At 41.9% G+C, this 16,719-nt stretch overlaps 1 protein-coding gene across 6 annotated transcripts in view; it reads left to right on the plus strand.

The window, feature by feature from the left end:
- The window catches only part of RTEL1 (regulator of telomere elongation helicase 1), a 48,090-nt gene that overhangs the window by 23,945 nt on the left and 7,426 nt on the right, over window positions 1–16,719 (plus strand). For 2 of the 6 annotated variants that reach the window (XM_038159035.1, XM_038159037.1), the window contains exons 23-34: window positions 34–177; window positions 930–1,045; window positions 2,584–2,707; window positions 3,883–4,036; window positions 5,517–5,671; window positions 7,627–7,722; window positions 8,812–9,019; window positions 10,216–10,353; window positions 11,046–11,162; window positions 12,856–13,098; window positions 14,551–14,721; window positions 15,589–15,774. In XM_038159035.1, the coding sequence (XP_038014963.1) occupies window positions 34–177; window positions 930–1,045; window positions 2,584–2,707; window positions 3,883–4,036; window positions 5,517–5,671; window positions 7,627–7,722; window positions 8,812–9,019; window positions 10,216–10,353; window positions 11,046–11,162; window positions 12,856–13,098; window positions 14,551–14,721; window positions 15,589–15,774 (1,852 nt within the window). Of the gene's footprint in view, window positions 1–33; window positions 178–929; window positions 1,046–2,583; window positions 2,708–3,882; window positions 4,037–5,516; window positions 5,672–7,626; window positions 7,723–8,811; window positions 9,020–10,215; window positions 10,354–11,045; window positions 11,163–12,855; window positions 13,099–14,550; window positions 14,722–15,588; window positions 15,775–16,265 lie in introns of all 6 variants that reach the window. The other 4 variants (XM_038159033.1, XM_038159031.1, XM_038159032.1 and 1 more) reach the window with 4 other exon arrangements.

Here is a 16,719-nt window from a genome sequence, read left to right on the forward strand (position 1 = left end):
CTCCACTGAGGATGGAAAACTCTGTCCCTGCAGGCCAGTGAAGGCTTGGACTTTGCAGACATAAATGGACGAGGAGTCATCATTACTGGGCTTCCATTTCCCCCTCGTATGGAGCCCAGAGTAATTTTAAAGATGCAATTCCTGGATGAGATGAGGAGAAGTGGTGCAGGTGCACAGGTAAGACTGGGCAGCTTCTCACTCTTGGCTGTTTGCATGTTCTTGTCGTTGGCTCTCTCTCTTGTCCCAGTGGGTTTTTGGTTTTGTTATCCTCTCAGCCTCGTGGCACCCTGAATATCAAAAACTCAAACAGCCTTGGGAATTTATCACAAATACAGCCACCTATTTTAATAGTGTTGAGGATTCCAAATTCTGGCAGCCTTAAATATAGGCCCCAATAAAAGTTGTAATTAAAGTTCCCAAAATCTTTGTATGTGCGTTATCCATCTCTCATTCTGAGGGATGTTTTTCATCCAGAGAGAGCGTGGGCAGGAAGAATGGCCTGTGCTGCCTGTTTTGGGAATTACTGTTTTGGAAGTGTGGTGGTGTGTGTTGGGATGTTTGGGTTTGGTGTTCTATTGCTTCAGACACAAGAATGAATGGTGTTACAATTTAGTCTGTTCTGCAGGTCTTCAAGAATATGGAGAGTCTGTTGTACTTCCAAGGCTCTGAGTGCACTCTATAAGAAATAGCCTCTCCAGCTGGACATTGCTACTTGAATTTTCTGTGCTCTGGAAATCAGGTGTGACTTTTGAGTCCACCTGTCTTTCGTTTTCCTCAGCTCTTTGAGATTTGTCAGTACATCTGGTTGATATTATCCAACATCTGTGCTTCACTTTTTATTTCTTTAGGAAAAAAAGTAATGACTGTAGAGCACAGAGAATACATTTTACCTGGTAAATAATGTTGATTCTTCCTCCTGCCTCTTGCAGTATCTGTCTGGGCGTGAGTGGTACAGTCAGCAAGCGTCCCGGGCTGTCAACCAGGCCATCGGCCGGGTCATCAGGCACCGCCAGGACTACGGGGCCATCTTCCTGTGTGACCATAGGTAAACCCTGGCTCACTGAATCCCAGAGTGTTTGGGGTTGGAAGGAACCTCAAAGCTCATCTCATTCCAACTCCTTGCCAAGGACGGAGACACCTTCCAACAGACCAGGTTGCCCCAAGTCCTGTTCAACCTGGCCTTGAGCACTTCCAGGTTTGGGGCATCAACAACATCAACAGCTTTATATCCTAACATAAGTGCTGGTATTTTCAATATAAATGTGCTGATGTTGCTGTTTGGAAAAGCAGTTCCAATATAAGTTCATAATATAAAATTAATTTATATAACAGGTTATATAAATATTGCACTACTTCAAGAAACTAACTGGGTTGTTATCTCCTGCTCCCCATCCATGTAGTCTTGGAGTTGCAGAAGGAGATTAATGGTTTTAATGGAAAATAAACCAATTTTTGGAATTCATGTTTCTAATACCATGGGAAATTATGTGACAACAACTTATGATATTGCATTTTCTCCATCTTTCATTTGAGGTGGCAGTCATCAGCACTGCAGTGTTTTGAGAGAAGAAGAATGGAAATGAGGACAGATTATGTTACTGATACAATACTATTTATAGTAATATCCTATATCAACATTATACTGCATTAATATCCATTTCTGTGATGGTAATTAGTATAATATGTATATTATAGGCAACAGGAGTTTAAATGTTAGTACATGGAATCAGCAAAGCCCTTTCTCCTGAGTGAAGGCATCACCCCATTATATTTACTGCACTGTTAGGACTTTGTGTTTCTGTTCCTCTCTTGTCCTTTTGGTTAGTGTCTTGGTTTGAAAAGACAGGTGTCTGCTAAGGAAGGCAGGAGCCTCTCTTGAAATGGAAAATGTAAACCCCCTCCCTCCAAATTATTATAGTTTTTATAGTTTTGAAATTAAGGGGCTCTCAAGCAAAGATATGGGAGTAGAAAAAACAGTTCTTTATTAGGAAAATAAAAATAAAAATGCAGTAATACCAAACAACACTGACAGAGTCAGAATACGACCTGGCACCCTGTGGGTCAGGGTGGTGGCAGCAGTGCCATTAAATGGTGGCTGCAGGAATCCTGCAGTGACAGGTGTGGCTCTGTTGAAGCAGTGATCCTGTAGAAGGGTGGAGTTTTCCTCTGAAGCTCCAGTGGTGGTGTTGATGGGCCTGGTTTTCCTCTGGGAATGCAGTGGGAAAAGGCTGCTGTGGTGTTCCAAATATCAGATTGTATCCAAGCAGGAATGCTTGGCTCCTCCTGCTGGGTGGAGCATCTCCCAGTGGAATGATGTAATTTTATCAGTCATGAAGTGAGACTCAGTGGCCCATTAACAGAAGATATTTCCTGAAGGGAGGATGGGTGGAAGAGATAAAGCAAACTGCCCCACGTGGCTTTAACAGAAGATAACTGCCCCACTGGGTTCTAACAGATGGCAATAGAATACACACCCCCGGCCTCATCTTGCATTGCAGCCTAAGACAGATAGTGATCTAGGGTTCTTTTAATTAATTTAGCCCAACCTGGCAAATAATTCTCAGGTTTTCCCATCCTGCCCAGGTTCACAACTTGTGATGTCAGAGGCAAACTGCCTTCGTGGGTCCGTCCCTACGTGAACGTTTATGACAACTTCGGGCACGCCGTCAGAAGCGTCTCTCTCTTCTTCCGTGTTGCTCAAGAAACTGTAAGTGTCTTTAAAAAAAACCCACAAAATGAATAACAGCTCTCCTGAATCGTGTTGGAAACTGGGAATGCTAAGCTAGGTGGGAGATGTGAGAGAATCACAGGTGATCTCAAATTGGAAGGGATTCTTAAGGATCACTGCTTCCAGCTCTCTGCTCCTCACAAGCCTGCTCAACACGGGGTCACTTGTCGCTTCTAAGCACTGGAAGATTTACTGGAAAGGAGGTATGCCTCATCTTTTTCTATGAGTGATCTGAGACAGGATGTTGTTCTTATGCTGGGCAACTCATCAGGTTAGATCACAAAAATAACTTCCTCTTCCAGCTCTTCCTAAATAAACATGTGTTTTTTGGCTGGTATGCAAATTCTGGAACTGATATTGGCATCCAGAGGCTTTCTATCTCAGGGAGAGGTTATGTGTGTGAAAGAATCATACCCCAAAATTTTAATTGAAACTGACTAGTAATAAAGAGTAATACAAACCATCAGTTGTTATTGCAGTTCAACACTGGGTCATCTTTACTAAAATAGCTTCTCTATTAGCATTAGGAAGCTGATGTTTTCTGTAATAGCTCCTTGGTTTAAAAAGGAATATTGTAAAAAGGCTTCCTAATTCGCTGGAGAAAGTCAGAGCAGGAAATGGGCTGGAAGCCAGAATGGGAAATTCTTTGCTCCCGAAATGGAGGTTAAGGTTAAAATAAGCACTTAAAAATTTCATTTACAGACTTGAACAACATCCTAGAAGATGCTTTAGCCAAATACAAGGCTAAATTAGTTGTTCAGGCTAATTAGTTACATATGGATGATGCTGCAGGACTTGATCTTTTCTGATTATGAGTGACAGTTTCATGGTAAATCAAAACCACAACCCGATGTGCTTTGTCAGAAGGAGCTGTTGTTGCAGGGATGGCATTAGGAACTGATTGTTCTTTAGCAGGTCATGATCCTTTTCTGGTTCCAGGTCACTTAGAGTTAAGCCTCCTTACTGCACTTCAGCTGTGTCACTTGGGAGCTGTTTGATCCTTTTTTTCAAAAGCTCATAAACCCAGAGTGTGTAACAGGCTTGCTACCAAAGGTTATTTGGGGAAAAGGAGATGTCTTTGGATTGTTGCTGAGATTTTTGGTCAGAGATGGAGTGGAAAAGTGGCCTTTGCCTATTGTAACACTTGCTTGCAGATGCCCCAACCCGTGCCTCAGTGCCCTCCTGGACATGCTGGTTCCCTAAGTGAAAGCAGTGCAGCACCATCTACTTCATCTGAGCAGATCCTCTCCCTGCAGAAAGCTAAAAACCTGGATGACCATGTTCCAAGTTTGAAGAGGAAAAGGAAAGGTAATGTTTGGGTCCTCACAGATGCACCCTTTTGTTTTAAGCTGAACCACGACAAGGAGGATGAAGAGGCTAGAAATGGGGAGAGAAAGCAAGGAGAGCTCAAAGACTGATGTAAAAGTCTGGTCAGAAGGGACATAGTTAAGCATTAGAAAATGGGGAAAACAGTTGCAATTGCAGAGAAAATTACAGAGAAAAGAGGCAGATGGGGCTGGCAAAAGTGTCCCACAGAGGAGGAGGAGTTTCATTCCATCCTGTTGTATAGATGACTCTTACTCAGTAATCTAGGAAAACAAAAAGGACATGGGAGCAAAACAATATTTAAAATTTTGTGGGTAGTTAATGCTAAAGAATAAAGCATTTCTCATGTCAGATATTTTTTCAGCACTCTAGACTGCTTGCTGGTTTGGAACAGAGCAGTGAAGTTTGTTTAAAGCTGTGGTTCCTAATCAGTTACGAGTGAGGGTGAGTTCACATTGTGTTTAAGCCAGTCGTTACTGATAGGTAAGGCTTTAGAAAGCCTGGTACCAACCAGTGTGATTGCTGGTTATTGTTAAAAGAGATTACTTTGGCCACCACTTTTTTCCCCTCTCAGTTTCCAACTGTGCACTTTTTGCTCCTTCATTTGATTTGAGTCCACCTTCTGTGCAGTTGCAGAGTGAGCAGCTGAGCTTTGCTGAGCCAGTTTATTTACCTTCCATACACTTGAGTGCCAGATCCATCTCAAAGCATGGGCTGGAATGTGTGGCTGGAGGTGAAGGGATGAAGCTGCATTTCCTGTTTAATAGAGATTTTCAGTTGCATTGCATCAGCTGTAACATCAAATTCCCCTGTAGTCATACTGATCATAATATACTCCCATTCTTACCAAAATAGTGACTTTCCTTAGTAACTGACTGTTGGAGTAATTCCACAAAGTAGTGGAAATACATTGTGAAGGTAATGCCTTACAGAAATATAGAGCTGATACTAATTTAACCCTACTTCCAGATCAAAATTCTTGTATTTGAAACCTGGATTCTGATTATTGAGAATATGTAATTTGGGACCTTGGAAACTTTAAAAAAAAAACTTGCTCTGTTTAAAAGTAATAGATCATGTTTTGTACCAAAATCTTTAAAAAACTCTGGAACTCAGTTTTGGGAAAATCCATAAATCTAAAATAATTGAACACATCTGCTGCAGTAAGACTTTTTTCCCATTGATCCTAAGCCATTTTGTGGTTATGTGACTTAAGGAAAAGTTTGAGAGCAGTCTGCAAGGTTGTGGTAACAAATGCTTGAGCAATTTTGGAGGTAGTGTACAAAAGCAGTCTTCTTACTAAATTATGTAATGCAGTTTTGCAAGAGGTGGAAGATTATTTAATTCATCCATGCATATTTGTGGGTTGCTTTGTAAGATGGGTAGCTATCACTAAATTAAAGAAAATGCAGGAGAGAATGTGGAATGTGATTTTGTCTCCTGTGTTGTGCTGTGATGGCAGTAAATGGAGATGGAGCACCCAGCCTGTGTGTGGAATATGAACAAGAGTTTGTCTCACCCCGGAGAAAATGCGTTGGGCTCTTGGATGCCTTGGAGCGCAGTGAGAAGAGCAGTGAAGATGCAGAGGAGGAAACTGATTTGCCAGGAGAGGAAAAGGTAATGGCAAAATACTTCCTTGTAAGTAAAAATTGCAGACTGTAAAGCAAAATGGTTTTGGCATCCAGAGAACCAGCTCAATCCTCTTTCAAGAAAAGCACCAGCAACTGCAAGTTCTCATAATTAAATTAATCAAAGGGTTTCCTTGCCACTTTCAAGTAGATGATCAACAGGTATGTGCTTGTTCTGTGCTCCAAGGCTGGTGACCAGAGATTCCTGGAAGTTAACCACACTTTCTGAGGAGCAAGGAGCTCTCAGAGAAGGAGTTTGTAAATACATGATCTGTCCTGGGTGGACTCTGTGTCAGCACTTGGGATGAGACCAGATATTGAATTCAAAAAAGGGTGGGAGAGGGTTTATGGATTAGAAATTGCATTTTCAGATTAAAATCTTTGATTTTCCCCAGAGAAAGAATGTTGCTGACTTATGGAATATTTTATCTGAATCAAAAATCTTCTATCACAAGATCAACAAAGATGCTTCTGTGTTGTTAATTTTCTTTCCTCTTGGATTGATATTTTTGACACATCAGTGATTAAGATGTGTTCTTGCTTTCCCAAAATCCCATTTGCAGTAGCTGGAGAGGTGACTGCCTTTACTTGGCTGGAGTATTTTACTGCTGGCTTGCAGACCCATTCAGCAATGCCTATTGCAGCATTCTTAAGTATTTCCTCAGGGGAAGAATGCCTGAGGTAAAATGTGTAAATGTAGGAGTGTCTGGGGAATATCTGAGGAGGCCCAAGGACACGAATGGAGGCACGTACAGAACAGAGGGAATGTACCAAGGGCAGCAAATATTTAACTTGTGTGCAGCCAAGTGGGAAATGGGCTCTGTCACCCATTGGGTGGCCATGACATTGACACCAAAACCTTTCTTTGGAAAGCCTGGCACATTTCCAGGGACTGTGGTAACTCAGCTACAGAATATTCCTAACACAGCTGCAGTGCTTTTGGCAGAGCTCCGATAGCCCCAATAGCTTGACAGTTGCTCAGATCCACCTCCTATTTGTGTATTTGGCATTGCTGCTTGTCTGAGGCTTGTGGAGAGCTCTGGGGTCATCCTGTGCTGCTCCCAGATTGGTGACCTCATCCCAGCAGTCTGGTGAGTGTAGTCCTGGGACAGGCAGTGGCTTTCAGACAGCTTTCACTCCGAGTCCAGCACTGAGCACTGGATTTGGACTGAGGATGGGGTTGGTGTCATTTCCTGTCTTCACCATCCAGCACAGTGTCTGTGTTATCACTTTTCCTTTAATCAAAGTTACACTGCACTCTTGATCCCTAAATAATGAAATTTAGCTGCTCTCATTCTGAAAGAATTTGCTTTGCCACCTCAAAAATTCACAGTACACATAATAATTTCTGAATCCATTTAAGTAATAACAGTTCCCTGTAATCAGATTTCTTTGTGAGTTACACCTCATGTCTAGGCAGCCTTACTTTTGCTGAATCATGCTTTTCAAAGTGCTGCCTTTACAGAGCACAGGACTGAGAAGATGGTTTTGATAATTTTTCTGATTTACTGCATGTATCATAAATATTTGACTTGCTGCTTATATTTCAATTCTTCATTCCCTTACGTAAAAAGAATTCCAGGCAGGAAAGTGAAGGGGAGTGTGAACCACTGGTTACACACGGTCTGTGTACACTCTCAGGCTGCCCTGGAACAGTCTGCTGTGAGTCCAGCTTTGCTTAGCCAGGAATTTGCACCCTCAAAACCAACTTTGTCTTTAATTTCTTCTGGTTTGGTCTCTGTGAGTTGTCCAGTAAATTTCTACCCTCTAGAAACAGGTATGTGCCCAGGCTCTGTTACCATAATTTAGGTTGACTTGTTTCACTTTCTTGAATGGTGTCCCAGCTGGGTTACCAGGTTTTACTGCTGGAAATACCTAAATTAAACGGGCAATAACTCTGACAAGCATTTTTGTACCTTACTTACTTTCTTTTCATCTTCACAGGCTCATCGTCTGTCCACACTTTCCCTTCAGTATGAGAAGAGATTATCAGATGAGCAGAAAGGGGGAAGGAAGAAAATAAAGCTAGTCAGCAATACAGTATGTGTTTCCCTCTGTCTGTGCCATCCCTTTGATTTATAGATTGCTTTAATTTGAATTGGAAATTTCCAGGCAGACAGATAACTGATGTTAGAACAAGTGTGGTTTTTTTCCTCCAAATTATAAATATTCATCTGTGCACATATGAAAGCTGGTTGTCATGCTCTTTCCCAAATCCAGACATCCCAGACCAAATCAAGCACAGGTCCATGTGGGGTGGTAGGTGAAAAGAATTGTTTTCTGGCACTGATTGCTTTGTGAACAATTTGACTGGGGTGGTGGGTGGTTTCGTTCTTTTTGATTAAAATTGAACAGTTCAGTTGACAGGGACCTACAATAATCAGCAAGTCCAGCTGCTCTGGTAGAACCTCAAATGGTTGAACTGACCACTTTGGGGTAAGGGATCACCCCCCGTGAGGTGGGTCATGGTTGTGTGTTAGCTCTGCAGCTGTGATTATTGTGTTGCCCTGTCTCCAAACCCATTATGCAGCTCATTGCTTAAGTCACAATAAATTCAGGAGAATTCCCTGGGTGATGTGAGTGCCAGTAGTTGTCCAAGGTGCTGTCCTAACTGGATGTTCCCTGTCTGTCAATCTGCTAAGCACCTGGCAAACGAAACTGATCCCGAAGCCGATAATATCCAAGAGAAGATAGAAGGAAGAGAACAGGTTCATGCAAAAGGTTGTGTTTGCAGTTTGTTGCTATCTGATGCACGATGACTCAGCTCAGCCTCCAGCTTTGGAATAGATGTTATTCTATTAACCCTTCTCCTAAGAATAGAATTGTGCAATGATACTTGGCTGTCTTCTCTAGGAATTTTTCCTGAAGCTGTCTGTTTTGTCAATGGGTAAGATGAATTATGGGGGTGACTGCCATAACTGCAGCCTGCTAGGTGGAGACATCCGTCTGCCCAGGAGAGAGTGCTGCTGCTGGGTGGGCCTGGATGATATTAGAGGACTTTTCCAACCTCAGCGATTCCATGATTCCTTTCATCATCCCATGTGCTGCTGGAGCTGTAAACGTATTGCTTCCACCTGAAATTAACCCCTCACGTGCTGCTTTTACTGAGGGGCGTTTCCTGCCTTGCAGCAGGAGCGGCGAGCGGAGCCGGCGGAGCCCAAGAAGGCGCGAGCCACCTTTTACATCGCCACCGTGAAGGACACCCTGAGCCAGCAGAACTACGAGCTCTTCTCCAAGGCTCTGCAGCAGTACAAGAAGACGGATGACTTCCATGCCATGCTGTCCCAGATGAGCTCCCTCTTTGTAGAGGATGAAAAAAAGCACGTCTTGCTGCGAGGTAATTTCAGAGTGTTCGTGCATCCCTGGTGTATTTGTAGAAGTGACCTTAATCTTTTAAACAGGCTTGGGTACTTCAGAAATGTTTTAGATGTGAAGTACAGCTCAATTAAGATGATCTCTTCATATTCCCAGATAACACAGAAGATTCTCATCAGTCTGATTATCACGTGTTAGCTCGTATCTTGACTTGAAGAAAATCATATTCCGTGGAAGTCTGTGTTATTCTAAGCCTTGTCTAAAAGTACAGTGGCTTATTCCTGGTAGTTTAGGAGATCAAGAGTGTGGTTGTCCGAGTTGGAGAGATGACTTCATAAGGGTTTGGTGCTAAAGCAGTAAACAGATAGAATATAGAGAGAATTTTTCTGTTTAGATAATTGTGAGTATAAAACAAAGAATCTGGGCAAACATGGATAGTTACTGCATTGGCTGGTTTTTTATTGCCTTTTAACAACTGTACTGGTAGGAACTGAATTCCCACCAAGATTTCTTCTAGTTTAACAGTATTTTCTGTATAATTTTTCCTTTCCCTCTTAGCTTGTGAACAAAAGGACAGATTTTTCTGTGACTTTCTCATCAACTGAAATAATAAATGCATAGTTATGCATTTATTTGTAGTTTCAGGGAAATTCTAAGGTTAAAGAATGGGAAGCTCAGTCACTTGGTTTCCCAATTTGCTATCATCTACATAAATAAGAAAATATTTGATCATGAAATCGAGGTCTAAATCTAGTTTTGAAAACTGTCAGGCACCTGAAACCTAAAGTTGTTTTAATGTTTAGGGTTCTGGTTGACCAGCATTTTGTGGTTAGTAAGAAACATGAGATGTAAAGTTAATAGTTCATCAGTTATTTGAAGTATCAGCCTAGCAGTTACTTGGATCTCATGGTTTCTGAGGCACCTCAAGGGCTGTTTCACTGAGAATTGAGTTACTTTATATTTACCTTGAAAATTGAGGTTTTACTTACTGGTGATAATATTGCTCAATGTTTGCATGATAGCTGACCTTTGTGTAATCTGTAAGTGTGCTTATTGTATAAATATTATATAAAAGCATTTAGATTTAAATTTATTTAGTTGCACCTTTTCCTCTAACCTTGAAGTTCTGCTGTTGTAGTTTTCAGTAGCATTTATTGCCTGTTGTGGGTTGATTTCTTTTTCTTTTTTTTCCCCTCTTTTCCCTCTCTCTGATGCAAGATTTTTACCAGTTTGTTCGACCCCAGCATAAGAAGCAGTTTGATGAAGCATGCTGCAATCTGACTGGAGTGGGCTGTGGCTACAAACCTGAGCACAGCCTCCCCCGGGAGGAGAGGGAGATCCTGGCCAAGAAAATGGGTGAGGAGCTTGGTTCAGTTGTAGCATTTGAAGGACAAATGTCCTTGTTCACCCAGTCATAGAGCAGGATGTGTCTGAGATGTAGGAATGCAAGGAAGTTCAATTTAATCAATACTGAGCTGAGTTTCTGCTCTCCATGATCCTCTTGCCTTCCCTTGAGCTCTGCAGATGTCTGAGTGTTGGTTACTGCACAGTTGATAATGATGTCATTTTGTTTCAAAAGGGGATTTTACTGATCTGCTTCAATCATTTACTCTGGGGAATTAAACAACCTTGTGTGTGTCTTCTTTGCTGCCCACATAGTGCCAGCAGAATTGTGAATAGAGGGTGATGGTGTCCTCACAGAACTTGTCAAATCTGTGAAATCCTGGAGCAGTAAAGTTCTGAAAAAGTGGGGTGTTAGTTCATCATCAGAGAAATAAATCTATGTGGAATCCCAGACTGGTTTGGGTTGGAAGGGACTTTAAAACTCATCCAGTTCCACCCCCTGCCATGGGCAGGGACACCTTCCACTATCCCAGGTTGCTCCAAGCCCCAACCAACCTGGCCTTGGACACTTCCAGGGCTGGGGCAGCCTCAGCGTCTGTGGGTTGCTCAGATGTTTTCAGCACAGGATGGCATACATTGAAATGCACCATTCCATGTTCATTCTTCCCTAAATTCCCTGGTTATGGACTGGTTTCATTTAACAGAAGAAAAACAAAGCCAGCAGAAAAGTACCTTCTCCAAGGCCTCGTGTGCTCAGCTGAACCCTGGGCTCCACCTGAACCAAGGAGGATCCCACTTGACAACAGGACTCAATAGTGCAGGTACCCTCCATGTTTAATAAAAACCCAGTCTATTGTGGTTTATTTCATCACTGAGTGGAAGTTCTCCTGGGCCAAATCAATGTTCTTTACGCTTGCCTAGCACAGTGGCTCCCTCTCTGTAGGTGGGAGGGATGGTAGTTCAGAATTTTCAGCAAGGATTGTGCAAAACGAAACGCAAAAGTCAATAAATTAAATCAAGGTGGATGTGAAAGAAACCAGCTGAAGCCAGACACTTGTACTAGAGGCTGAGCTGGGAAAAGTGGGGGTTGAGCACAGGTCTGCTGGGCTTCCTGTTTGTCCAGGGTCCATGAAAGGGAGCCAGTTAAGGAGTGTGAGTTAAGATTACGTCAGTATGAATTCAGGTATGAAGAAACTGTTTCATTTTGTTCTTGGTGTAATGTGTACACTCCCTCTGTGGACAGCCTGTTTTTTTCTGCAGAAACTGAGAGTACTAAGCATAATCTCTGTGTGCATCCCTCTAATCTCACTCTGTCCAGTATTTATCTTCAAGCTCGTGGGCTCATTTGTTATTTAATTATGGGTTTTCCTGAGAACAGCTGGGAATTTTTTGTGTTTCTCACAAGGAAATGAGTAGGATCATTGGACAACTTAGAAGTCTTTCTTTAGAGGACAAAGAATAGTCAAATGCTAATCCTTTCTTTAAAAAAACAAGCCAGTTTCCTGGAAGGCTTTAAATACTTTTAATGTGTGAAGCCATACTGTTTCTTTTGATTTGTTTTCCCATTTTCATTTCTATTTTGAGGATATTTCAATAAAGCAGAATCTCGAGTCATTATCTTGTCCTGAAATCATTAGAATGGTTTCACAGAAACTTGTTTCCACAAAAAGTGATTGAGAAAATAAAAGGAGTAAATGGATGAGTTATTTCTATGCCTCCTTAAGAAGAGAATGCTTCGTGGAAATATAAGAAAGCTCTAGGATATGCAATAACTACTGATTATAAAATTCACACACAAGTTTTTTTCCCTTCCAGCAAATTGAATGAAGGCTTTGTTTTGAAACCTAATTATCTTTATAATCCAATAAAGGACCTTTAAAGATCCAGATACCAAAATATATGGCATGTTAATTTAAATAAATTTCTTATCATATCCTTCATCCATATTTGCATGCCTGTGATATGCAAACCAGAACTTTTTTCTCTAAAACATACCAGAAATGAGAGAATAATACTGTAAATAAAGTTCACTTTATTTAGCAGGATGTTCCAAGCTGCTCCTACCTTTTGCAGACCTCCTACATGGCTCTTGTGCTCTCTTGAGCGTTGTTTCAGGTCAGATAGTATTTTTGGACATCATTTTCCTGTTAGGAAACACACACCACACCCCTTGTCTGCTCATATTATTAAGGGGTGAGAAATCTGAACTTTAAAATTACGTATTTCAGGCCAGCAGAGTTGGTTTGCCCATCTGTTTACCCTCATTCCCTGGTGACCTTCTGACACATTTCTCCATTTGAAACAATCAAGGAGCTCCAGAAGATGCTAAAAGTGATCCCCAGAATAATTTTGCTCTCTTGCCACTTCCAGGAGCAGGTCTGGCCATGCTGGGCAGGTGGGGTTGGCTTCACACCTTTGAAATAGTTGAGGGATTCCCTCCAAATGTGAGGAGTGGATATGATGGAGTGACCTGTTTGTTCCTCAAGCCCTGCTCACGCGTTCTTTGTCTCCCAGGGCAGAATGCCAGTGCAGCTCCAAGGAAAGAGGCTGAAAAGGCTCCAGGCTCCAGGAGAGAGCATCACCAGGCCCTCAGGACTGCCTATCTCAGTGATGTGCAGAGGGCTTTGGACAAAAGCAGCTACAGGCAGTTCTATGAGGCTCTGCTGGCTTACAAGAAGACGGATAATTACGATGCCATGGTGTCAGTGATAGCTGCCCTCACCACCGAGAGGCCACAGGACTTTCATCTCCTACAAAGTAAGGGTTTTTTTAAAATCACTCTTATTTTTTTGAAAGGAAAGTGTGGGTGCTGTGATCTCATGTCAGGTCTCACCTTTTGGTTTAGCTACCCAGATCAGTGGAGCAGCCAGAACAATGGGTTCAAGGAATGCCATTCAGAGAGCAAAATATGTCAAGGTTATAAAATGTTATCTCTGTCTGTTCAGGTAGAAATTGTCCCTCAAAAACATTATACAACACCTCAGTAATTCCAGTCCTAACCTTCATCCCACCTAACTGTTTTTCCTCCTAAATTACTACAACTGCTCTTTAGAAAGAACAGTGCTGACTATTGAACTAACCCAATTTTATTCCCATGACCAGTGGTTGCTGTATTGATGCATAGTTCTTAGATTACTTCCAGGTTTCAGGATAAGCAGTCAGACTTTTAATTTACAATTCTTCTCTACAGAGCTTTAGCCAAAAATATTTCTGGAACTGTGATATAATTTATTTTCTCAGAAGTGGTTTGTTTTATTTTCCTTTTGTGGGTTTAGCGATGGAAGAGTTTAGGGAGCTACAGGTTTTTAAAATTTGAAATTGGACTTAATTGTTTGAAAGAAGAAGAGGCATTATATGCTGATCCTGACTGCCTCAATGGTGATATCTTGTGTGATGTGACAGCTCAGTTCCACCTTCTCCCCTTCTCCCACGTCTCTGAGTTGACTCTTCTGCTGGAAATGATGCATTCAGTGTATGCTGGGAAATGCTGATGGAATTTTGTTTGTTATCTTTAGCAGATAACAATAAATATTCCACTGGCTTTGAGCAGGTACCATAGTATGCAAATGGTGAAAGAATGCCCTTATCCTGGTGTGTTAACTAGTTAGATTAGTCTTGGCAAAGTGGAGAGTGGGAGAAAATGAGCTGGATGACGCCGTGAGTCATAACCTCCCCCTGAGCACTCTTTCACAGTCGCTGTCTCTACTGAGCCAATGTTTTGACCTCAGAGGACCTTGTGGTAGAATTGTCTGTGCTTGGCAGTAAGTCATAATCGGGGTTTTTTAGAGTTTCTGTATGTGTGTTGTGAATCCTTGTCAGCCAAGCAGTAAAAAGAAATTTCCTTCCTGAGAGTCTCTCTGGATATTGTGTGTATACCTGATGTTCTTAGATCACTTGTCAGGTCAAGTGCTGGGGTGGGTGTTTATTCTGAGCTGTAGAGAGTGGAAGAATTTCAAGACAAATTGAGATTATTTTCAGTACTAAATACTCATCTGCCTTCTGGCAAGGAAAGTCCCATAATTACAATAATCACAAAAGCATCAAGTGTTTCACCAAGCTGAAGATACTCTGAGGAATCTGACTGATATTATTCAGCTTCCAAAGAATTTCTCCCCTCCAAAGCAAGGAGTCTTCCATGGTCAGGCATTGATTTTCCTATGCATTTGACTGTATTTTCCTGTGCATTTGACTGTATTTTCTTTTGGCCAGGGTTTTACATGTTCGTGCGTCCTCACCACAAAGAGCAGTTCAGAGAGCTCTGTAAGAGTTTGACTGGAATGGTCTGTGGTGATGGAGAGAAGCAACTGCAACAGTTGGAGCAAAGTGAAAGGAAACCCCAGAGCTTAGAGAGCTGCACAAAAGGAATGAGCCACATACAAGGTAGGCAATGAACAGTTTAAAAAGTTTAAAATCTTACTTATTATCATGATGGGTAGGGCTCAACAGCCTCACAATCATAGAATCACAGACTGGCTTGAGTTGGAAGAGACCTTAAACCTCATCCAGTTCCAAACCCCTGCCATGGGCAGGGACACCTTCCATAGCCCAGATTGCTCTGAGCCCTGTACAACTTGGCCTTGAACACTTCCAGGGATGGGGCAGCCACAGCTTCTCTGGGCACCCTGTGCCAGGGCCTCACCACCCTCACAAGGAAGAATTTCCCCCTAATCTCTAATCTAAACCTGCTCTCCTTTAGTTTAAGGCCGTTTGCCCTTGTCCTATCACTCCCCAGCCCTGTGAAAAGTCCTCTCCTGGGCTAGGGCCTCTCTGCCTGAGGCCTGTCAAGGAGAATCAAAGTCACTGGTTATCTCTACATTGGGTTTAAAAAAACACACTCAAACAGGAGTAAGATAAAAGGTAACATGAGATGGGGAAGTGCAAGGAAATAAGAAAGAAATTAGTTATGGTTCTGCCATGTTTAAACTCTGAAGTGTGTAAAGGGTGAAGGCAGAATTTTTACATGTAAGTGGGATGGGAGCAGGAATGGATCAAGGCCCATTCTGTAGGAAGAAATGCCATAGAACCATTTCAATATAAAGGGTCTCTTTCAGTAATATTGCATGTGTCAGTATCTATCAAAAACTTCTGTTGTCAAGCACTGTGGCATAAAAACTAGTTCTTTCAATTAGTTTTTCTTCTTATTCAATGACAACTGAGCGAATTTACTGCTGACTGTGTTTTGTAGAGTCTTAGTGCTTGTTTTGCATGATACAGGTTTATACACTGGTTTTCTCTTTTTCTCCCCAGATGCAGCCCCTTCTAAGAGTGGGGCACCAGAGAAGATTCAGAGTAAGATTTCCTCCTTCTGCTTTAGCCAGAAAAGTGAACTTGAGTTGCCAAAGACTGAAGTGTCCAAAGAAACCAATAATGTGAGGGCACCCACAGACTCTGGAGTTGTGCCCATTTTTCCCCTAGAGATGGAACCAGAGTGTGGTAGGTACAGGAGAGGTTTGGGATGTAATTTTCTAATGCTTGGGAATAAAGATGAATTACAGAAATGAGACTGATGTATGAAACCACTGGATCCTGCCTGTATTTGCTCAGGTGCAGTGTGATTGATGTGGTTTGCTGAGGAGAATCTGTACTTTCTGTACCTTGCATGTGCTCTCGAAGTTCTTCATTGTCTTCACCACAATGCTTTAGTAGTTTCCTGAGAACTTTAGGGATTTTTTTCTTGGCAACTTCCTTGTAAAGGAAGGATGTAACCCGAGTTCCTACTGGGATCTGAAGCATCAAGAGACTGTGAGGTCACTTGAAAGAAATAATATGACAGGGCACTGTTGAGGTAGTTCATTACACTCATGGTCATTGTTTTCTGGACTGCACTGGAAGTGCGGATACATGAGAATTTCACAGGTGATTACAGGAATTTAGTCATTTCCTCCCTCTCTTTTTCTCTCTCCTCACCCTCCTCTCTGTTCTAGGAAGATTCCACTGCTCTAACTGCAAATCCGAGGATGATGTGCCTTTTAAATGCCCATTATGTGACTTCACTTGCTGCAAAACGTGCTGGAAGCAGTTCGTAAAGGTTCTCCTGTTTATTGGTTTGGTTTTTTCCAAAACTGCTGGGGAATTTTGTGCTTTTCAGGAGAATGATGTGAACAAGCCTGGAATCAGAATTCTTCTGTTTCCAGGAAGAGCAGCCAAATGCCAATGGAAGATTTACCACTTGATCCATTGTTTCCCATGGTTTGCAATATGATTGGAGGCAGATCTCTGCCCTAAGCTGGGGTTTTTACACTTTTACATCTTTCTGAGCTGCCTCCATGTGTTTTCTGGTCTAGAACTACAAAGGCAACAAGCTGTGGAGTCAACTTAAAAAACACCGTTGTTTTTTTTTTTTTTTTCCTATTTAAATGTTTATTTTAAATTTTTTTT

The sequence above is a fragment of the Motacilla alba genome, chromosome 20, assembly GCF_015832195.1.
Source record: "Motacilla alba alba isolate MOTALB_02 chromosome 20, Motacilla_alba_V1.0_pri, whole genome shotgun sequence".
In the NCBI taxonomy this organism is placed as follows: Eukaryota; Metazoa; Chordata; class Aves; order Passeriformes; family Motacillidae; genus Motacilla; species Motacilla alba.